Raw genomic sequence first — 24,450 nt, 5'->3', positions numbered from 1 at the left:
CACCACCCTCTGAGTGAAAAACTTACCCCTGACATCTCCTCTGTACCTACCCCCCAGCACCTTAAACCTGTGTCCTCTCGTAGCAACCATTTCAGCCCTTGGAAATAGCCTCTGAGAGTCTACCCTATCCAGACCTCTCAACATCTTGTAAACCTCTATCAGGTCACCTCTCATCCTTCGTCTCTCCAGGGAGAAGAGACCAAGCTCCCTCAACCTATCCTCATAAGGCATGCCCCCCAATCCAGGCAACATCCTTGTAAATCTCCTCTGCACCCTTTCAATGGCTTCAACATCTTTCCTGTAATGAGGTGACCAGAACTGCGCGCAGTACTCCAAGTGGGGTCTAACCAGGGTCCTATAAAGCTGCAGCATTATCTCCCGACTCCTAAACTCAATCCCTCGATTAATGAAGGCCAGTGCGCCGTACGCCTTCTTGACCGCATCCTCCACCTGCGAGGCCGATTTAAGAGTCCTATGGACCCGGACCCCAAGGTCCTTCTGATCCTCTACACTGCTAAGAATGGTACCCTTCATATTATACTGCTGCTTCATCCCATTGGATCTGCCAAAATGGATCACCACACACTTATCCGGGTTGAAGTCCATCTGCCACTTCTCCGCCCAGTCTTGCATTCTATCTATGTCTCGCTGCAACTTCTGACATCCCTCCAAACTATCCACAACACCACCTACCTTGGTGTCGTCAGCAAACTTACCAACCCATCCCTCCACTTCCTCATCCAGGTCATTTATGAAAATGACAAACAGCAAGGGTCCCAGAACAGATCCCTGGGGCACTCCACTGGTCACTGACCTCCATGCAGAGAAAGACCCCTCCACAGCCACTCTCTGCCTTCTGCAGGCAAGCCAGTTCTGGATCCACAAGGCAACAGCCCCTTGGATCCCATGCCCTCTCACTTTCTCAAGAAGTCTTGCATGGGGGACCTTATCGAACGCCTTGCTGAAGTCCATATAGACCACATCCACCGCTCTTCCTTCGTCAATGTGTTTGGTCACATTTTCAAAGAACTCAACCAGGCTCGTAAGGCACGACCTGCCCTTGACAAAGCCGTGCTGACTACTTTTGATCATACTAAACTTCTCGAGATGATCATAAATCCTGTCTCTCAGGATCCTCTCCATCAACTTACCAACCACTGAGGTTAGACTCACCGGTCGGTAATTTCCCGGGCTGTCCCTGTTCCCTTTCTTGAATATAGGGACCACATCTGCAATCCTCCAATCCAAGCTTGTTTTGTGTTTGTCACTGGAACGTGCTTCTCCAGGAAATTGCTTCAATACATTCTGTGAACTAATCTTCTATTCAACTTTTGACAATTTGATTCTTGCAAAAGACCTAATTCAGAAGTGATTTATACAGTAAATGGAAGAACCCATCAGAACATTGACCTACAGAGGGATCTGTGTGTACAAGTGCACAGATCCCTGAAAGTGACAACACGGGTGGATGAGGTGGTCAAGAAGGCAGACAGCACGCTCGTCTTCATCGACCGCAGCATCGAGTATAAAAGTTACAAAGAACAAAACAGCACAGGAACAGGCCCTTCGGCCCTCCAAGCCCGTGCCGCTCCCTGGTCCAAACTAGACCATTCTTTTGTATCCCTCCATTCCCACTCCGTTCATATGGCTATCTAGATAAGTCTTAAACGTTCCCAGTGTGTCCGCCTCCACCACCTTGCCTGGCAGCACATTCCAGGCCCCCACCACCCTCTGTGTAAAATATGTCCTTCTGATATCTGTGTTAAACCTCCCCCCCTTCACCTTGAACCTATGACCCCTCGTGAACGTCACCACCGACCTGGGAAAAAGCTTCCCACCGTTCACCCTATCTATGCATTTCATAATTTTATACACCTCTATTGGGTCATCCCTCATCCTCCATCTTTCCAGTGAGAACAACCCCAGTTTACCCAATCTCTCCTCATAACTAAGCCCTTCCATACCAGGCAGCATCCTGGTAAACCTCCTCTGCACTCTCTCTAAAGCCTCCACGTCCTTCTGGTAGTGTGGCGACCAGAACTGGGCGCAGTATTCCAAATGCGGCCGAACCAACGTTCTATACAACTGCAACATCAGACCCAACTTTTATACTCTATGCCCCGTCCTATAAAGGCAAGCATGCCATATGCCTTCTTCACTACCTTCTCCACCTGAGACGTTACCTTCAAGGAGCTGTGGACTTCAGCACCCAGGTCCCTCTGCGTATCTACACCCTTTATGGTTCTGCCATTTATTGTATAGCTCCCTCCTACGTTAGTTCTACCAAAATGCATCACTTCGCATTCATCAGGATTGAACTCCATCTGCCATTTCTTTGCCCAAATTTCCAGCCTATCTATATCCTTCTGTAGCCTCTGACAATGTTCCTCACTATCTGCAAGTCCAGCCATTTTCGTGTCGTCCGCAAACTTACTGATCAACCTCTCCATCCCAGGAATCAGCCGAGTGAACTTTCTCTGAACTGGTTCTAATACAATTCTATCCTTTTTTAAGTAAAGAGCTCAACATTATACACATTTCTCCAGTTGTGATCTAATGAAGGTCGTGTAAAACTGCAGCAAAACCTTCTTACTCTTACCTTCCATTCCTATTGCAGTAAGAATGTTAAGAAACAGGAGCAGGAGTCATCCATTCTGTCCTTCAAATCCACTCCATCATTCAATGTGACCATGGCTGATCCTCGGCTTCAACACCATTTCCAGCATTATCCCTGCATTCCTTGATTCACCAGCATTCTAATGGAAAACAAATACCCCTCATCTCAGCCTAAATAACTGCCCCTTATTCTCAGACTGTGTCCCAGGTTTCAGACCCTCCAGCAAGGGGAAACATCCTTTCTGCATGGCTCTTTGTTCTTCTTTGTACATGAATGTTAAAATCACCCGTGATTATTGCAGAATGTTTTTACAAGACCTCATTAATATTCCTGTGTCCTGTGTCGGAGATTCTGAATATTGTTCGGGGCCTATAAAAGATTCCCACAGGTGATCTTTTAACTTTGTTAATTCTTATCTCTCCCCAAACTGATTCTGCATCTTGATCATTGGAACTAAGTTCACCTCTCGCTGCTGTACTGACATCTGTTACTAACAGCGAGACTCCACCACCATGTCCTGTCCTCCATTTACTGTCATCCACTCACTCTCCCCCCTTTCACTAATCAATGGATGCTGTGTCCGGGGAGAGCTGTGCGCATCTGAGGAGGAGGAGAGAACCTCAGAGGGTGAACCATAACATTATTCCCCCACTCCCTCAACAGAAGGATTTGTGGGACTGACATCCCATTGCTCAGAGATCAGAGAGAGAAGCAACAGGAGTCAGAGGAAAAGCAGTTTTCCTTATTCATAACTGACGCCAATAGTAATGGGCAGTGTTTTTTATACAAATACCAGTGGTGAAATTATATTGTTGAATATTCAGTTATTATAAACACAATCTCACACAGTCTGCTACTTACTACAGTTTCTGTATTTTACAGTCTGGATTCCTCAGAGCCACAGACAGCAGTTTCACTCCTGAATCTCCCAGTTTATTGTGACCCAGATACAGATCTATCAGTGAGCGGTTTGTCCTGAGAGCAGAGGCCAGGTCCTCGGCACAAGAATCTGTGAGAGCGTTACCAGACAGACTGGAGATCAGAGAGAGAAAAATAACAGGAATCAGGGTAAATCCACAGTGTTTTTAAGAATAAGATCATTCACAATAATAATGTACAGCGCGGGACATTCAATGAGTATTCTGAGTGCAGTTAGACAGAGACACCAGGAGATGGAGACAGTGAGTATTCTAACTGAGTGCAGTTAGACAGAGACACCAGGAGATGGAGACAGTAAGTATTCTAACTGAGTGCAGTTAGACAGAGACACCAGGAGATGGAGACAGTGAGGGGGGTAACAGAGTGCAGTTAGACAGGTACACCAGGAGATGGAGACAGTGAGGGGGGTAACTGAGTGCAGTTAGACAGGGACACCAGGAGATGGAGACAGTGAGGGGGGTAACTGAGTGCAGTTAGACAGGGACACCAGGAGATGGAGACAGTGAGTATTCTAACTGACTGCAGTTAGATAGAGACACCAGGAGATGGAGACAGTGAGTATTCTAACTGAGTGCAGTTAGACAGAGACACCAGGAGATGGAGACAGTGAGTATTCTAACTGAGTGCAGTTAGACAGGTACACCAGGAGATGGAGACAGTGAGGGGGGTAACAGAGTGCAGTTAGACAGGGACACCAGGAGATGGAGACAGTGAGTATTCTAACTGGGGCTCAGGAATGGAGTGTGTGGTGGGGTTGAAGATGATGCGACAGAAACCTTTCTCACACTGCCAGTGGTTCGGGTCTGGAATTCACAGCCGGGAAGTGTGGTGGAGGTCGGCTGCATCGAAGCAGTCAAAAAGGAATTAGATGATTTTTTGAAGATAGGCAATGAGCTACGAAAATGGATACGACAAAAAGTCTGGAGAATGACACGAATTTCGAATGTCAATTTGGTGAGCTAGTGCAGACACGATGGGCCAAATGGCCTCATTGTGCTCCGTAAGAATTCTGTGGAGACAGTGGTTGAAAATGTTATCGATATTTCAACTGGAAGTTGGTGATGTTGCCGTGTGGACAGTGTTAGTAGCCACAGTCCTCAATGAAATCTCTCCAATAGAAAGAGACACAATTTGGTACATGTCACTTCAGGGATACAACTTAGTAAACGTGGGGATATGGGAAGAGTTGGGACTCCATTAACCCCACAGCCAGTACGAGGACCAAACCCTCAACAACAGCGTCATTCTACATCACGCTGGAGACACCGAACCAACTGAACTAACCAACTCCACACAGAGCCAGAACGGGCACAGTAAATGTCTGACAGGTTCGGGAAATCCGTCCACTCAGGCAGCACAGGCAGAATCATAGTATTGTTAGAGAGCAGAAGGAGGCCACTCGGCCCATCGTGTCTGCACTGACTCTCCGAATGAGCAATTCACTAAGTGGCATCCCCCCACCTTCCCCCAAATCCCTGTGTATTCCAGAGCTTAACCACTGGCTGCAGGGGACAGCACAATTCTGGCAATGCTGGCACCAGATTTAAAGGCAGCCAGCAGCACTTTTAAAGGCTCTGAAGGGAGCAGTGAGGGAGCCCTGGTTAATGAACAAAGGGCTGAAATGGCAGAAGGCAGATTAAACCCAATTCGCTGACACTTCCCTGGAAATTCTCAAGGCTATTTCGGTTTGGAGGGAGGTTCTGTTCCCTCAGGACTGGAGAAGGATACCTGTCACATCAACCCAAGCAAGTCTGGATAGACACTGCCAAGGGTCTGAGCAGTGGCTGCAATGAGGCAAAAGATGAATAATCTGATATGTTCTGACAAGGTGAGCGTTAAGCCTACAGGCTGATATGTGAATAAGGATGAAAGAGAAATTGTGGAAAGAACATCTCCACCCAGACACTGGCAATGTCCAGACAGCAGCATCAATCTTCAGGAACATGTCAGCCTCTCTGTGAAGGGTTACATGGAACATAGGACATAGAACAGTACAGCACAGTACAGACCCTTCGGCCCACGATGTTGTGCCGAGCTTTGTCCAAAACCAAGATCAAGCTGTCCCACTCCCTATCATTCTAGTGTGCTCCATCTGCCTATCCAATAACCGCTTGAAAGTTCCTAAAGTGTCCGACTTCACTATGACAGCAGGCAGTCCATTCCACACCCCAACCGCTCTCTGAGTAAAGAGTCAGTCAGAGATGGCTGCTGCACTGCCGACACTGAGTGACCATCCTGGTGGTCCCATGATGGGCAGTCTAAATTAGCGTCAGGTTTGTATGTGTGTTTGATGGGTGAGTAACAAGGGAAATTTATGTTCTTGTAGAAGAGGGCACTCAGCGTCAGAGAAGGAGCCAAGAGTGACAGTGTCTGGATTGTGCCATCCTTGTGCCAATGGAAGATGCAGTGCTGGAGCTGGGAGACCTGGAGGCTGGGTGGGCAATCGCTGATGGTGAGATGGGTTGTGGATCCAGAGGGAGTGAGTTAGTGAATGGATGGGCACAGGAGAGGCTCTGCTGCTGAGTCCAAAACCTGGTGCTTGTGTGTCTTCCATTGGTCACATGGAGCTCTGGGTTAGGAACAGTCTGCAGGACATGTTGGAATGTGCATTACCCTCTAACATTCTTCACTCTCTCACAAATCAACAGCTGCGGTGAGCGGGAGACAGGCGTGTAGCTCTGAAGATGGGGAGGGGGTCAGAGGATGGATTGTCACATTATACTCTATAACGTCCGCCAGAGCAGATAATGTCTCTCACGATTAGCAAAGGGGTTACAATCTGGCAGCACAGGAGAGCACACACAAACCCGAGCAGCTGATGGAGGCAGCAATAGCTGAGTTCACTCACACTCTCGAGAGGACAGGTCATTGTCAGCTTCAGGAAGATGAAATGTGACTGGAGTCTTTAACAATGCAGCAGATACTGGAGCTGCAGCGTAGGATACTTTAACATTTGGTGGAGTTTCCAAAGGCTGTGTGTATCCATACACAAAGGATGGAGGAGTCAATCCAGGCCAGCAGTGTTACCATGTCTCAGGTCTGAGCACAAATAGCATCCTCCACAGAGAGATTGGTGACCTTCATGGAGAGTCACATCCAGCCTATCACCCACAGGAAATACACATGAACCTGCATGTTCTCACCACCTCCATGAGCTCTGTGGAACACGGGCTGTGGGAGGGGTGGGAAAATGTGCCTGGAGTAACTGTCAGGCCCTCCCCAGCTGAGCAGGGAGGGTCCAGTTTGCCCTGAATGGATAGAGGAGCGGCTGCCTGCAGCATTTGGGAGCTCCTCTCAGGATGCCTCTGGTGTGGGCAGTGGGTCCTCTTCTGCCCCGACTGTGACACAAGCACCTCACGAAGCTATGATGACAGAGACAACTCCAGCATCTGTGCAGAGGACCCGCAGTTGGCCGGATCCTTCCAGGACTCAGGAAATCCGAGGACAAAGGCCACGGTCATCGAAATTCCCAGAGGAGAGGAGAGAGGTAAGATGCTGCCTGCAACTGAGCGGAAAGTGCGGGGATGGCGGTGGTTGTCATGGTGGGGTTGCTTCCTTGGGTTTCACAGGATTATACTTTGTTATTACTGGTCACTTTGTTATGTCTGTATTTTCAGTAAATTCAGAGATGGAGCACCACTAAAAAACTCCTTCACCATATTACTGGGTCTTTAACAGTTCACTGGGAATGGGAGATGGGAAATACAGCACTGAATCAGGTCAATACAATTCCAATACCTTTGTTTCATGTCGTGACGGCTCCAGGGAAATTATAAAACATTCACAGAAACAGCAACAGTGCTGGAGATGGTGAAGATTTATTACACTGAATGGCTGTGAGAGTTAAGGTTCTTGGAAAACATGTCTGCATTACTGAATCTCCATCCTCCCTGACACATATCCCATGTCCCTGGCCTGTGGTCCATGGGGTTCCTCATCATGAAGCATCTGGTCAACATTGTATTGCATCACACTTTGTTCAAAGCTTCTCCACTCTAGATCCAGGTTGTATGGAACACAGCACAACACCAGGACATTTGAGACCCTCGCTGAGTATATTAAATAGTTCCACCAGATCTATCTTTAGAATTCCACTGGCCTGTGCAATGGTCACACTATTTGTCCTGTCGCAGCTGTTTTTTCTCTCTTCCGTGACCGAGTTTGGGTTACACACAGGCACAATTACCCACCTCTACAGTGGGTAGCGCTTGTCTTTATTAATTCTTTCAAGGGATGATGGTATCACTGGCAATGCCAACACTTGCAGCCCATCCCCAATTGCTTTTGAGAAGGAGGTGGTGAGCCATCTTCTTAAATTCTGCAGACCATCTGGTACAAAACCGCGAGGAAGGGCATCCGGGGTTATGATCCCGCATCAGTGATGGAAAAGCAATATATTCCAAGTCAGAATGGTGTGTGGTTTGGAAAGAAATCTGAAGCTGGTTGGTGTCCCATCCTTCTGATATCCTTGGCCATCTCGGTGATGGATAGTGCCTGTTTGGATGATGCTGGCTCAGGAACCTTGGTGAGCTGCTACATTCCACCTTGTATGTGGTAAAATACTGCCACTGTGCGTCAGTGGTAGAGACAGTCAATGTTTAGTTTGGTGAATGGCCAGCTGATCCAGTGGGCTCCTTTTCCATGGATGAGCTTCTTCAGTGTTTTTGAAGCTGCAGTCAATCCAGCAAGATGAGCGGATTCCATCACACTGCTGACTTGTGCCTTGGAGATGGTGGGAAAAATCTGGGAGACAGGAGGCGAGTTCCTCATCTCCGAATTCCCAGACTGTGATCTACCCTTGGAGCCATAGTGTTTACAGTTCAGTGTCTGTTCAATGGTCCCAGTGCGCCCCCACCACTCAGGATGTTGATGGTCGAGGATTCAGCGATGGTGTTGCCATTCAATGTAAAGGGAATTATGGTTAGATTCCCGTCTGTTGGAGATGGTCCTTGCCTGGCATTTGTGCAGTGAAACATTACTTGCCATTTATCAGGTTAAGCCTGAAAGTTCTTCAGAGCTTAAGACGCTAGCTCTGTCGAAGAGTCATCCAGATTCGAAGGGTTAGCTGTTCTCTCTCCACAGAAGCTGTCAGACATGCTGAGCCTTTCCAGCATTTTCTGTTTTGTTCAGGTCTTGCTGTTTATGGGCATGGACTGCTTCAGTCTCTGAGGAATTGTGAACAGTACTGAGCATTGTGCAATCATTAGTGAGCATCCTCACTACTGACATTATAATGGAAGGCAGGACATTGATAAAGCAATTGAAGGTGGTTGGGATTTGGACATCACCCTCAGGAACTCCTGCAGTGATGTTCATGAGGCACTGGAAGGATGACACTTTTCTGACGCTCAAGAGCAGACTGATGGAGCAGCAATTCATCAGATTGGATTTGCCCTGTTTTTTCCCACGTTGTCCGGTAGATCCAGTGCTGTAGCTGTACTGGAACAGCTTGGCTCGGGGAATGGCTAGTTATGGAGCACAATTCTTCAGTACCATTGCTGGGGTACAGCCAGGCTGACAGAGTTTGCAGTATGCAGTGCCTTCAGTCATTTCTTTACCTCACATGCAGTGAATCAAATTGTCATCTGTCATGTTGGGGACCTCAGGAGGAGGCCGAGATTAATCATTCTACTCAGCACTTCTGGCTGAAGATGGCACTGATGCTCTGGGTTCCCTCATCAGTAATGATGGAATTCTTGTAGCATGTTTATAGAATCATAGAATTCCCACAGTGTAGAAGGAGGCCCTTTGGCCCATTGAGTCCTCACCAATTCTTTGAAAGAATATCATACCCAGGCCCTATCTCTGTAACTCCACATATATGGCCCACTAATCCCTGTAACCTACGCACCCTGAGACACCAAGGGACAACTTAGTGTCGCCAATCAACCGAACCTGCACATCTTTGGACTGTGGGAGAAAATTGGAGCACCCAGAGGAAACCCACACAGACACTGGGAGAACGTGCAAACTCTACACATAAAGTCACCCAAGGCCGGAATTGAACCCTGGTCCCTGGCGCTGTGAGGCAGCAGTGCTAACCACTGTGCCACCGTGTCACCTAATGTAACCGGCATGTCCAACATTTTGTGGCATGTCTTTATGACTGGATATGGCAAGACAGCAGATCTCTGATCTGATCCATTGGTTTTGGTGTGATTGAGCTCGGTCTATCATATGCTGCGTCCGCTCTGTGGTCTGGTGGCCGTGTGCTGGAGCTTCACATCTCATCTTTAGATAAACCCAAGTCTCATTTGGTAGTACATGTAAAGAAAATTAGTCGTAGTAACACAGTACTGGTTGCTGGGGAAAGCCACTGTCAGCTTCCTATAAATGAAAAGGTACAGTTCACCTCTCCTGCCTGTTTCCTGTCACTCAGATAACTTCATATCCAGGCTGCCTTTGCCTCTTTTATTTCATGGTCTCCAACTTTGCTCCCAAGCTTATTTTGTGTCTACTAATAGCAGGTAGTGTTTTTAATAACACGAATACTGATAGCAATGGTATATTTAGTATCATTATTTGTGTTCTTAAAAACAATGTCCATTATTGATAGGGACATCATTCAGACTATTCTGCACTGTGATTATTGCCATTGCCAGCTGAGCTGGGCCTTGAACTGCTGGGCTGTAAGCTCTGGAATTCTCTTCATAACCCTCCCCACCTCCATCTCTGCATTCTCTTTTCAGATGCTCCTTAAGCTCCGTTTAACGTAAATTTGAGAGTGGATCCCTCGGGATAAAACTCATCAGAATTCAATGTAGTTTGTAATCTGCCTCACCGATATACAGCAGTTTTCTACATTTAATCAAACTGAGAAGCCGACAGACATAAACATCTATAATCTGAATGACAAATTAAACTAAATTGAACATGCGACCAGCCATATCTGGGAATTCTATAAACATTTAATTGTTTTGTCCATCTTTTTTATTCTCATGAATGGATTTGAGAATAATTATAAATGATTAGTTAATTCTTTCACTCCTGAATCTCGCAGTTTATTGTAACTCAGGTTCAGACACATCACTGACTGGTTTGTACTGAGAGCAGAGGTGAGAATATCTGAGGCTGTTACTCTCCAAACTGGAGATCAGAGAGAGAAAGATTTCAGGAATCAGAGCGAATCCGTGGTGTTTAACACGAATACTGACAGGAATGATGTGGAATGGTTATTAATGACACGATTACTGACACTGATAATAATTTACAGTGTCAGACCATCCACTGATTATTAACACAATCTCACACAGTCTGATACTTACTGCAGTTTCTGTATTTTACATTCTGGATTCCTCAGAGCCGCAGACACTAGTTTCACTCCTGAATCTCCCACTTCATTGCGATACAGACTAAATGGAGGAAGTGAGAAACACATTAAATTCAGATTAATGTTCAGCAGAAAAATAGCTGGATCTATTTTTGTGTCAGAAACTTAGCACGAGTGGTGACCTGATTCAAGTTACGATATTATATCTCATCCAAGTTGATCTTTCTCTACACCCCAGCTGTGACTGTGACACTGCATTCTGGACTCTTTCCTTGCCTTCCCTATGTACGGTATGCTTTGGCACTAATAAATGTGACAATATTAAATCAGATAATATGAAACCCTTTCTGTTGAATGGAAAAGGCAATAGTCAGCATTGAAACAATTGAACAATTAACTCCCACTGGTTTGCCTACTGGGGGAAACCACTTTTACACCTCTCAAAATGTATATTTTGTTTAATTGTCCATGGGATATGGGTGTCGCTGGCTAGACCAGCATTTATTTCCCACTGCTAATGGCCCCTAGAGGAGGTGATGCCCACATCCTGTGAACAAGCAAGTAACGTTTAAACATGTCCCACATTCTGGTCTCATTTCCTGATCATCAGAATTACCCTCCTGAATCTCACTGACCCTGCTAAGTTTCCGGAAATTCAAATCATTTCTGCTGTTACATAAATCCAGGATTTTCTGAGAATTGTACATTTCACAGAGGGTTAAATGATAAAGCTGTGAGAGTGGATCGCTCGGGATTCCCTGTGCTTCTTGACTACTGACATTATAACATCTGTATAATATCTCAGGGTGAGTTAAAGTGTGAAACTGTGCTTACTGTTGCTTTAAGATCCATCCCCTCGATTTGATACAAGGAATGATTATTCTCCCATTAGAAAGCTGAAATGTTTCTGTTTGATTAGTTTATAGGGGAGGGGTGTCTCCCGCTACATTCCACAGTAAACAGGCTCTGCATTTTCTGCAGGTCTGGCTCGTGTTCTATCTCCGGGAATTACCGGGAGTTCCCTCTTCCCGGTAGATCCTCACATAGGAAAAGGATTATCCGAAAATCCTGTTTCATATCACAGACAGCTTGACTAAGATTTTCCAGCAGCAGGTTTCCTCATTCAGGAAATTCTGGTTTCCTCGGCTCAGATGTAAGCTCTGCAGTCCTGCCACATTTAGTTGTGAATGATAGTGGATGATGAAACAACAGAAGGAGGAGGCTCCACAAATATCCCATCCTCATGACGGAAGAGACTCGCACATCAGTGCAAAAGATATGGCTCAATTATTAGTAACCAACTTCAGTGGCTAAACGTCCAGAGGGCCCCAGCATCACAGATATCAGCTCATTCCATTCACTCCACATGATGTCAAGAAATAGTTAAAGATAATGGATACGGCAAAGACCACAGATCTTGACAATATTCCAGTAACTGTACTGAAGATTACTGCTCCAGAAGTTGCTCTGTTCCTCGCCAAGCTGTTCCAGTTGAGCTACAACACTGATGTTTACCTAAAATAGTGGGAAATTGTCCAGATATGACCGTAAACAAAAAGGAAAGAACAAATCCAATCTGTCCATTTCCCACCCCATCAGTCTACTCTCGATCATCAGCAGAGTAATGGAAGGCTAACGAGACTAACAAGTGACACTTAATTAGCAATGACCTGCTATCTGACTTGAAGCTTGTGCTTACTCAGGGTCACTCAGTCCCCGACCTCATTACAGCCTTGAGGCAAACACGGACAGCAGAGCTGAACTCAGGATGTGAGGGGAGAGTGTCTGCCCTTGACATCAAGGCAGAATCTGACCACATGTAGCAAAAAGGAGCCAGAGAAAAACTGAAGTCAATGGAAATGAGAAATGGGCAGCACGGTAGCACAGTGGTTAGCACTGCTGCTTCACAGCTCCAGGGACCTGGGTTCGATTCCCGGCTCGGGTCACTGTCTGTGTGGAGTTTGCACATTCTCCTTGTGTCTGCGTGGGTTTCCTCCGGGTGCTCCGGTTTCTTCCCACAGTCCGAAGATGTGCGGGTTAGTTTGATTGGCTATGCTAAAAAAAATTGCCCCTTAGTGTCCCGAGATGCGTAGATTAGAGGGATTAGTGGGTAAAATATGTCGGGATATGGAGGTAGGGCCTGGGTGGGATTGTGGTCAGTGCAGACTCGATGGGCCGAGTGGCCTCTTTCTGCACTGTAGGGTTTCTATGATTTCTTTCTATGAAAACTATCTGCCGGTTGGAGCAACACCAGCACAAAGGAAGTTAGTTATGGTTGTTGGACCATCTGCATGATGCAGTGCAACAACTCACCATGGCTCGTTACACAGCACTGTCCAGTCTGTGATTTCTATCCCTGGAAGGACAAGGGCAGCAGATGAATGGAAACATCACCACCTGGAAGTTCCCTTCCAAGATACACACCATCCTGACTTGGAAAGATATCGCTGTTCCTGGGTCAAACTCCTGGAACTCTCTTTCTCACAGCTCTGTGGGTGCACCTGCACCACAGGAGTCCCTAAATGCAATGATGGTGATATAATAGCGAGCATAGTTGCTTTCCAAGCAGTTGATACGGGTTTAATTCCCAGCTATCTCAGTTTGTTGGAGTGGATGAAGAGAGGGCCAGGAGGCAGTAACCACAACCGAAAAGACTGGGTCAATCCAATTTAGTCAAGTCTGCGGCTCCAGCCTGGAGCAGTAGTGTTAAACTTAGCTGAGGGTCCGAGGGTCAGTTGATCATTCAGCTACTCTGAGCCGGCCCACGCTGAGTTCAAAAGGGAAATGGTGAATCTAATAGCGACACAGAGGAAACTAAATTCATTGGTTGGTAAAAAAAATGCCGTTTTCGACTGGCTTTATATTGCTGTGAACTGGAGGAAGCAACAGAAAGGGTCAGTGATGGTTCTGCTGTTGATGTGGTGTACATGGATATTCAAAAATCATCTGATGCAGTGACACAACAGACTTGTGGCATAAGCTCATAAAATAAATGGGAAAGTAGCAACATGGATACAAAATTGGATGAACAAAGAGTAATGGATATTTTTAAGGCTGGAGGATGTCGGTAATGGAGAACCCTCACAGTTGGTATTGGGATCCTTGCTTTTCCCTGATATATGTGAATGATCTGGGTGTTTGGGCGGCACGGTAGCACAGTGGTTGGCACTGCTGCTTCACAGCTCCAGGGACCTGGGTTCGATTCCCGGCTTGGGTCACTGTCTGTGTGGAGTTTGCACATTCTCCTCGTGTCTGCTTGGGTTTCCTCCGGGTGCTCTGGTTTCCTCCCAGTCTAAAGATGTGTGGGTTAGGTTGATTGGCCATGCTAAAATTGCTCCTTAGTGTCCTGAGATGTGTAGGTTACAGGGATTAGAGGGTAAAACATGTAGGGATATGGGGGTAGGGCCTGGGTGGGATTGTGGTCGGTGCAGACTCGATGGGCCGAATGGCCTCTTCCTGCACTGTAGGGTTTCTATGGTTTGCAGTCTCGAGGAAAATTTCAAAGTTTGTTGATCACAGAACAGTTTGAGGCATTGTAAACTGTGAGAAGAGCTTGGGACTGAAAAACAGACTATGGTGGAGTGTACAGATAGGTGGCAGATTAAGTTCAATGCAGAGACGGGTGAGGTGATACTTTCAGGAAACATGCACATGAGGAAGCAATATAAAATAATCGGTAGAATGGTTAACGGATTGCAGGATCAGAGGGACTGAACACATATGTGCATCGATCATTGTCGTTGGCAGGACAAGTGTAGGTAGCAATTAATAAAGAAAACAGCATCTTGGGCTTCACTGTTATATAATAGTTTGTGTTTGTGGGCATTACACAGTAATTCATGAGTTTAAGTTTAATTTGTGTTTCTGTGCTTGTGAGCTCAGAAAGGGCCAAAACTTTAATTTCACTTCATGTTAAACAAAGCTGCCCGCTTGCGGGTTTTTGGTTTCAATTTAAACTGTCCCTACATTTTAATTTAAGGTTTACGACGTTGTAAGAGTTTATAGAGGTTTAAAGAAATGGTTGCTTCTATTCAGAGGCCCACAATGAATGATAGAAGCTCTGAGTTTCAGTTACAACCAGTTAATCCAAGAAGCAAGACGGAGTTCACAGAGGCTGCCAGTAGAGGCAGCGCAACGCAGGCATTCAGAAAGCAACCCGAACTGATGATGTCACCAGTGATCACGTGACTTATAAAGGGACATTGTCCCAATATAACACACACCGACTGTAATACATAACACAGGGAGAGCGCAGGAAAATAATCCTGATCATAATTAAACACAAACTGTAAGCTGCACCGAACAAGAGAAACTAATTTCTGTATCGCATCGTACAGAATCAGATGGTTTCTGTTGGGAGAGGGAATGATCCTTTTTCAAATTTTGGAGGGAGGCCTTTACAGCTCTAATCATTTAAAATTCATCCCAATAATGTTTTTATTCATTCAAGGAACGTGGGCATCGCTGGTTATGCCAACATTTATTATCCACGCCTATTCCACGAGAATCTGCCTTCTTGAAACGATGTAGTTTTATCAGAGAATCTGGATTTATTACAGGTTCAGAAGGAGGCCAATCGGCCCATCATATCTGCATCTGCTCTCAAATGAGCATTATTACTTTGTGCCATTCTCCCACACTTTGTGACCATTGGACATTGTTTCTCTCTTGACGTCCTCGAATGAACATGCCTCTGTTTTATTCGAACAAGGGAAATGGCTTCTCAACAATGAAAATATCCGCTATGAGACCAAACAGTTACCTCAACTCCTGACACTTGTGCAGAACGGGTCCCAGCCGCTGGAGCCCTTCACACTGAATGAAGCATTCCTCTAGATCGAGGTGTTTTATTGTATCACAGAGTCCAATGACATGAGACAGGACCGCACAGTCAATCGGGGTCAGTCGCAGTTCCCTAAATGAAAGTGTTTCAGCAGATCCCACTGTGTTCCGAGCCAGTGCTTTATTCCGAGACTCAAACAGGTAGTGGAATGTGTTCAGGAGCTTCCTCTTCCCAGTTTCAGTCTGTGTGTCTCCAATCTGCCCTTCAACCTTCTCCTTCACCCAGTCAATCACTCGGCAGGTTGTTTGATGAAGAAATGGACCCAGAAACTCCACCAGGGGTCGAGCTGACTGTGGGGAGGACAGACCAGCAACAAAACGGAGAAATATCTCAAATCGCCCATCTTCCTTGCTGTGGGCTTCACTGAGGAGTTTCCCGATCTCCCCGGGATCTGGAGTCAGGAATTGTGAGAGTGCAGCTGCAAACTCTTGGATGGTGAGGTGTGGGAATGTGTAAACCACACTCTGGGCAGATTCATCTTTCTCCAAAAGTTCCACCAGGAATCCAGACAGGAACTGGGAAGGTTGTAGATTGTACTCAATCAAATCTCCATCTCTAAACACAATCTTCTTCTTGGAGATTCCTGTGAAGGCCATCTCACCAAGCCTCAGTAACACATCACGGAGGTTTTCAATCTCTCGGCCATGGTTTTTCAGAATGTTGTAAATATAGTAGGAATATAGTTGGGTGATGGTCTTGGGAACTTGCTGCTGTTTCCTGTCTCTTTGTGTAAAGAAGGGACCCAGTGACAGACCGAGGATCCAGCAGTAGGAAGGGTTGTAACACATGGTGTACAGGATCTCGTTCTCCTCCACGTGTTTGAAAACGGCTGCTGCCACCGTCTGATCTTCAAAAAACTTGTTGAAATATCCCTTCCGTTCATCACCAACAAATCCCAGGATTTCAGCCCAGACACTGATGTCAGCCTTTTCCAATAAATGTAATGCAGTGGGGCGGCTGGTCACTAGCACTGAACATCCTGGGAGCAGCTTGTGCTGTATTAAACTGTACACAATGTCAGACACTTCACACCAGCATTCGGGATCTGTGCACATGTACTGAGGTTCTGTATTTCTCCGATTGTCGGCAAAATCAATACTGTCCTTGAATTCATCCAAACCATCGAATATAAACAGCAATCCCTCTGGGTTCTTCCAGAGCTCTCGCAGAATATTCCCAAAGTAAGGATACTGATCCAATATCAGATTCCTTAGATTTATTCTACTGTTAATAGTGTTCAAATCCCGGAATTTAAAATTGAAAACAAATTGAAAGTGTGGGTATATTTTCCCAGTGGCCCAGTCATAAACAATCTTTTGTACCATTGTTGTTTTTCCAATTCCCGGCACTCCGCTCACTGCTGCTGAACTCCCAGATTTGAATTTTCTCTGGGAAAAGCTGCTCTGGAACAATTGATCAGTTCGGATTTTTTCCAGTTCTTTCCGGAGATGTTTCTCTCTCCACTCTTCATGGTCTCGGCCTCTTGCCAGCAGTTCATGTTCGACAAGTGTCCGATCTCGAACAGTAGAAATAACCGTTAGCTCAGCGTATCGATCAACCAGCTGGAAAATCTTAACCTTCTCCTTTATGAGGATAGTGTTCACTCTCAGTGTTTCAGTTTGTACCCGGAGTGTCTCCTTGTGTTTCTGTTGGAGATCTTCAATAAGAATGGAGAGAAAGTTAGTTCTATTGGCATTTTACAAACATCCCGGTAAAATTGACCAATCCATTAAATATTGCAGGCATTAGTTCAGTTCCAACATAGATTTTTGTACAACTGGCTTTGACAACTAATGGCCCATGGGCCAAATTCAGCCACTGAACTGTTTGTATTCAGCCTAATAAATATGGCTGGACAGCTCAGCTCTGCAGAAGTCAAATCTGATCCAAACACCGGTCTCCCTTTCTGCCTCTGCAGATCTGCAGAGTTTTTCCGCAATTTTCTCTTTTTATGTCATTTGTCCTGCAACAGAATTAGACCACAAATAAAGAAAATATGGGGAGAAAGGAGGCTGTGATTGGACAAGCAGCAAAGTGTTGAAAACCCCACTTTTCTATTTCAATTTGAATCTTACAGAGCTCGTATCACGACAGCGAATATCAGAGTTCAGGTCAGGGCAGAGAAAGGGCGAGAATCCTGAGGAACAATTATTGTACGTGAGTGGGGTGTTTGTGTGCAAATATATGTGTGAGTGAGTGCACAGAGAGAGAGAGAGAGAGAGATGGAGAAAGAGAGAAGCAGAGTGTGTGCAAGAGAGTGTGTGAGATTATGTGAGAGTGACAGAGAATGAGAACAACTGACAGAGAGCGTGTGGGAGGGAACATGAGAGTGAAAAATTCCCTGAGACTGTGGGTGTTAAACAGAATGCGATAATAACAGAGGAAAGGTTGAGGGATAAAGGTTGTGAGACTGTGTTAGGGAGAATGACAGAGGAAGCGATGAAGAGGGAGATAGTGTGCGTGAGGAAAGGCGAGAGGATAATATTGTGAGACTGAGTAGGTGAGAGTGAGAATGTCGATATAAGATAAAGAGAGAAAATGTGAGCGCAAAACAGAGTTATCGATGTGTGTTTGAGAAACACACAGCGTGTATGGAAGAGAGTGCGTGTGAGAGGAAGAATGAGGGTGTTGTGGGTGTACATAAGAAAGAGATTGTGAGAGTATGTGAGAAATATGTGAGAGGAAGACCATGCGAGAGATTATGTGACAGAGAATCTGTGTGTGACTGAGTGACGATGAGTCTGAGAATGTGTGTATGAGTGCGTGTGTGTGAGTCTCTGTGAGGGATAGAGTGTGAGAGTGTGTGCGCGAGTGACAGTGAGTATGAGAATGTGTATGTGAGAACATGTGTATAACTGTGTATGTGGGACAGCGTGTATGTGTGCGAGAGAGAGTGTATTGTGACAGAAATTGTGCAAGAGAGTATGTGCGAGAGGGTCCATTGGAGAGGTTTTTTTTAATCATTTACTGGATCCAGATGTCACTGGCTAGGGGAGCATATATTGTCCGTCGCCGATTGCCTTTGCGATAGTGGCGATGAGCTGCCTTCCTGAAGTCAAGGAACCGAACAGCACGTCTTTCGGGCTGTGGGAGAGAAACGGAGCACCCGGAGGAAAACCATGCAGGCGCAGGGAGAACGTGCATACTCCACATAGACAGTAACCCAAACCAGGAAAAGAACCCGTGTCCCTCGCCTGTGAGGCAGCATAGGGGGAGCAGCTGGAAAATGCAAGGTTAAAACAAGGTTAGCGAAGCAAAACTTGAAACTGACATGTGGCCTTAGAAGTTGAACAATATAATGATATGCAAGTGTCACGGGTGAGTCACTTTCATACACACTGTGAGAAGGACGATAATGAGATAGAGAGCTGTGATAGAGAGGAATGCAGCTAACAAGAATTTGGGGAGATCGTGCAGAAATATAGTAAATTCGAGGCAACTGTGAAGTGAAACAGAGAACACAATCAAAAACTGTCTAACAACACAACGTGTCAGAAGGAGATAGAGGCTGACATAGAGAGTGATAAATTGACGTCTCTATTCTCAGCTCAAATGGTGTGATGTGCAGTTTTGAGAACCATGGGCTGGATGGAATCAGTGATAAATTGAATTATTGAATTCCCTGCTATCGCCTATGATGGGTTGTTTTGCACATTTGGGAACATAGAGCTGGATGAAGACAGCGACAGGGACGGAGATATGGTGTGCATTTGGTGAAACCATCAGGTCCACTTGCACCCATGATCACGACCCTCACATAGACCGCAAAGAAACCCAAGGGGCCATTTGCACCAAAACAAATAAGTGAGCAAGTGATTGCGCGATGTTACAGAACTGGGAGGGGAAGGAACGATGTCCCCACACAGCACCTGGAAATGTTGTAAACAAATTGGCAAGAGGCAAATGCAAGGGTAGGTTCATACTGATCCACTGCTGTGGTGTAAATTGGTGGGAGGCTCAGGTTATAGATAAAACAGATCACGCCTGAATGGCTAAGCTAACTAACAATCTGGGAAAAGGCTTTGAATCACAGCATTCTGAATGCACATTTAAAACACAATACGCTTTGATAAGGAAACTTGTGTTTGAGTAAGTTTCTGTGTTGTGTGACAGGTCCGTGTGATTTTTCTTGCCAGCGAATCTGTGCCTCCTGTCTGTGGCATTGAATTGTGCTGGTTAACCCTCTGTGATTTGGTTCCATTAGCTGGTTTCAAGTTTCTTGGTAAATGCATGCAGTTATATGTTGAAATAGGTTGAGTCAGGAGAAGATAATTGTGATAAAATGATACAGGAGTTCTTGAAGCACCTGCTTTGTTTTGGCGGGTGAGTGGTGATGATGGGACAATAAATATAATTATTTACACTTTGGTTTAACTTCAAAGACTATCTATGGCTTAGAGAGATTGACTATTAAACCAGAAAGGCATTGTTTATAATTTCTTCAGCATTTACCTTTAGCTTGGAGGATAATTACAGTTTTTGTAGAAAGAAGAATGATGACTCCTGTCTGAACCTATTCCCTTATTTTATTTTAATATTCTATTTTCAGTTATAAATTGTTAACAATGAATGAAAGCAAAGTTTAATGCTGTGCAGAGGATATGTGAATGTGAGGCATCCATGCTCGATGAGTCTGTGTGTCTAATAAAACACTGGTATGGATTTTTCTTTGCTGTCTTGGTAGCTTTAATGTTTTGTTTACCTTAATTGCGATTTTGTAATAAAAGTTTCAATAAACAGTTTATAATCAAATGTGGGTCATGAGCAGAATGAAAAATGAAATTTATAACCAGGCAAAACTTTGAAATTCCTTAATCCTGGGCACGGTTGCTGATAACTTATTTGTATTTTTTTTAAACGGGCAGTGATGATGTAACTACTTTTGAAAACTTTTGTTCTTTTTTCATTTCCAACTAGCAAAAACTTAACAATTCTCTGTTTAAATTTATTGCACATCTCATATACGGATTGCGGTTTTTTATTGAGAGCAGATTTTAGCTTTCAGTTTTTCTCAAATGGACAGATATATCTGGACTGAATTAACTAACTTGGCTCCAAGCCAAATGTATATTTTGTGTTTTTTTCAAATATATAGCTCATGAAGCACAAGACAAGAAGGAAGTCGAGCAGCTTCAAGACTTCAAGATTGTTTATCACAACATAATGATAATTGGGGATGTAAAAGCTTTGTCGTTTTGTAGAAAAGCTGAACTCATTTAAACTAATTTGTTACCCTTTGAATTAAAGTATTTGTGATTAAATTCACTTAACTTCCATTTCAACTCGGGCACTGCTGTATCTGATAATTTAACCCTTCTCTTAAAACTGCCATCCCTGGATATTTAACTGTTTAAATAAATTGATTGTATGAATATTAGCAACTCGTATTTAAGAAGTTACATACTGTTTAAGAGGCTAATAAGCATTTTTAAAAATTGTTTTTAAGGAACAAAGAGTAATATGATTTAGTCTATATGTTTTCTTTTGAGTTTCAAGACCTTTTAGTTGTTCGAAAAGTGATGAGTTAAACATATTCTCAGCTTCTGGTCAATTTGAATCTTGGCCTCAATTTCTAAAGGTAATATGAAGTGTTTTGTGTGTTGTGCATGCGGAGTAATGTTAATGTAAACTCAGCTAACGTATACAGAGGCATGAAAAATATGTTGCTGAATTTATACTTAATTAAATGCTAATATATTAGAAATTAATGACTGTAAAGTAATTTTACAATAACACTTTAGGGCTGTTATGTGTTCAGGAATGAGGTGATCTGCAGATAGGAAGATAAAGTTAAATATTGGGAATGACAATGAAGTTGCAACAGATGATGAGATTTTTCCATCATTTAATTGTCTGCAGTTATGGAATGGAATTCAAAACCTTAAAAGAAGAATAAAATACAGAGTTTGTGCCAATCACGCTATTCACGAACTAAAGGAAAAATAGTTAAGGACAGTAGAAGGGAAAGCTGGTGGGTACCACATTAGCAGAATTCTATCAAAGAGACAAGATAATTGCTTGCTCCGTCCCCACATGCCAATGTGCCACCCCTATTCAAAAAGGGATGGAGGCAAAAAGCAGGTAGCTATCGGCCGAATAGCCTAACATCTATTGTGGAAAAAGATTGGAATCAATTATTATGGAAGCAATAGCAGCAGATTTGTAAAATTATAATCTAATTAAACAGCATCACCATGGCTTCATGAAAGGGAAATATGTCTGACTAATTTATTAGACTTTTTCGAGGAACTCTCAACCAGAGTGGAGAGAGGGGAAGCAGTAGATGTGTTGTATTAGGACTTCCAGAAGGCGTTTTACAAGGTAAGTCAAAAAAGTTCAAGATATTAGATATGAGCCCATGATGTTTGAGGCAGTGTATTGGCATGGATCGAGGACTGGCTAATGGGCCGGAAACCGCGAGTGGCATAAAGGGTTCCTTTTCAGGTTGGTGACCTATAAACAGTGGGTTTACACAGGGATCAGTGCGGGACTGCAAATGTTTACAAAGTATAATAATGACTTGGATGAAGGAAATTAATGTTTTGTAGCCAAATTTAGACAATACAAAAATAGGTGGAAAGGCAAGTTGCAAGATGGATTCAAATAACCTATAAATATTTTATTGTAAGCTAAGTAAGTGGGCAAAAAGTTGGCAAATGGTGCATAATTTGAGAAAATGTGAAGTCAGAACATAGAACATAGAACAGTACAGCACAGAACAGGCCCTTCGGCCCACGATGTTGTACCGAGCTTTATCTGAAATCAAGATCAAGCTATCCAACTCCCTATCATCCTGGTGTGCTCCATGTGCCTATCCAATAACCGCTTGAATGTTCCTAATGTGCCTGACTCCACTATCACTGCAGGCAGTCCATTCCACACCCCAACCACTCTCTGCGTAAAGAACCTACCTCGGACATCCTTCCTATATCTCCCACCATGAACCCTATAGTTATGCCCCCTTGTAATAGCTCCATCCACCCGAGGAAATAGTCTTTGAACATTCACTCTATCTATCCCCTTCATCATTTTATAAACCTCTATTAAGTCTCCCCTCAACCTCCTCCGCTCCAGAAAGAACAGCCCGAGCTCTGTCAACCTTTCCTCATGAGACCTACCCTCCAGACCAGGCAGCATCCTGGTAAATCTCCTTTGCACTCTTTCCAGCGCTTCCACATCCTTCTTATAGTGAGGTGACCAGAACTGCACACAATATTCCAAATGTGGTCTCACCAAGGTCCTCTACAGTTGCAGCAAAACCCCATGGCTCTTAAACTCCAACCCCCTGTTAATAAAAGCTAACACACTATAGGCCTTCTTCACAGCTCTATCCACTTGAGTGGCAACCTTCAGAGATCTGTGGATATGGACCCCAAGATCTCTCTGTTCCTCCACAGTCTTCAGAACCCTACCTTTGACCCTGTAATCCACATTTAAATTTGTCCTACCAAAATGAATCACCTCACATTTATCAGGGTTGAACTCCATTTGCCATGTTTCAGCCCAGCTTTGCATCCTATCTATGTCTCTTTGCAGCCTACAACAGCCCTCCACCTCATCCACGACTCCACCAATCTTGGTGTCATCAGCAAATTTACTGATCCACCCTTCAGCCCCTTCCTCTAAGTCATTAATAAAAATCACAAATAGCAGAGGACGAAGCACTGATCCCTGTGGCACTCCGCTAGCAACCTGCCTCCAGTCCGAAAATTTTCCATCCACCACCACCCTCTGTCTTCTATCAGATAGCCGGTTACCTATCCAATTGGCCAACTTTCACTCTATCCCATCCAAGTCGTTCATTTTGGAAGGGAGAACAAAAGAAAAGCGTATTATTTCAATGGAGAAAAACTGCAGTAAGTCACAAGACAAAGTACCTTGGTGGTACGTGAGCACGAAGCACAGACATCTGGCACATAGGTGCAGCAGGTAATCAGGAAATCTACTGGAATGTTGGCCATTATTTCAATGGTGTTGGAGAACGAGTAGGGAAGTCGTGTTGCAAGTGTTGGTGAGACCACATCTGGAGTACTGTGAGCATTTTTGGTCCCCTTATTTAAGGAATATATTATTTCATTGACGGCATTTCACAGAACTTACGGAGGAATTGTCTTATGAAGAAACGTTAAGCAGGTTGGGACTCTACTCATTGGAATTTAGAAGAATGAGAACTCATTTCATTGAGACAGACAGGATTCTTAAGGGGCTTGTCAGGCTAAATGCTGAGGGAATGTTTCCAGTCATGGGAGACTCTGGGACAAGAATGCATAGACTTCGAATAAAGGGACGCCAATTAAAGACTCTTCTCCCACAGGGTTGTGAGTCTTTGGGACTCTTTTCCACAGAGAGCTGCGGCGGAAGAATTATTGCGTATTTTTAAGGCTGAGAAACATATTTTTGCTCAGCAAGGGAATCAAGGGTTATGGCAAATGGCGGGGAAGTAGACATGAGGAATGTCAGATCAGATGATTCTATTGAATGGCTGAGCAGGCCCAAGGAGCTGAACAACCTATGTCTGTATGTTTTTCTTACGGTCTGATGTTCTCATGATCTTATGATGGGCAGCACGTTAGCACTGCTGCCTCACAGCACTAGGGATCCGGGTTCGATTCCCGGCTTGGGTCACTGTGTGTGTGGAGTTTGCACATTCTCCCTGTGTCTGCGTGAGTTTCCTCTGGGTGCTCCGGTTTCCTTTCACAGTCCAAATGTGTGGGTGAAGTGGATTAGCCTTGCTAAATTGCCAATTAGTGTCAGGGTGCATAACTAGTGTAAGTGCATGGG

General features: G+C 44.6%; 1 protein-coding gene across 1 annotated transcript in view; it reads right to left on the bottom strand.

Moving 5' to 3' along the window:
* LOC144484371 (NACHT, LRR and PYD domains-containing protein 3-like) overlaps positions 1 to 24,450 on the bottom strand; it is a 70,652-nt gene that overhangs the window by 8,974 nt on the left and 37,228 nt on the right. The window contains exons 7-9 of the mRNA XM_078202893.1: positions 15,589 to 17,326; positions 10,822 to 10,908; positions 3,479 to 3,649 (exon numbers count right to left, since the gene is read on the bottom strand). Of these exons, the coding sequence (XP_078059019.1) occupies positions 3,479 to 3,649; positions 10,822 to 10,908; positions 15,589 to 17,326 (1,996 nt within the window). The remainder of the gene's footprint in view (positions 1 to 3,478; positions 3,650 to 10,821; positions 10,909 to 15,588; positions 17,327 to 24,450) is intronic.

Source organism: Mustelus asterias, unplaced genomic scaffold (genome assembly GCF_964213995.1).
Source record: "Mustelus asterias unplaced genomic scaffold, sMusAst1.hap1.1 HAP1_SCAFFOLD_102, whole genome shotgun sequence".
NCBI lineage: Eukaryota > Metazoa > Chordata > Chondrichthyes > Carcharhiniformes > Triakidae > Mustelus > Mustelus asterias.
This window is presented reverse-complemented; position numbering and strand designations above follow the sequence as displayed.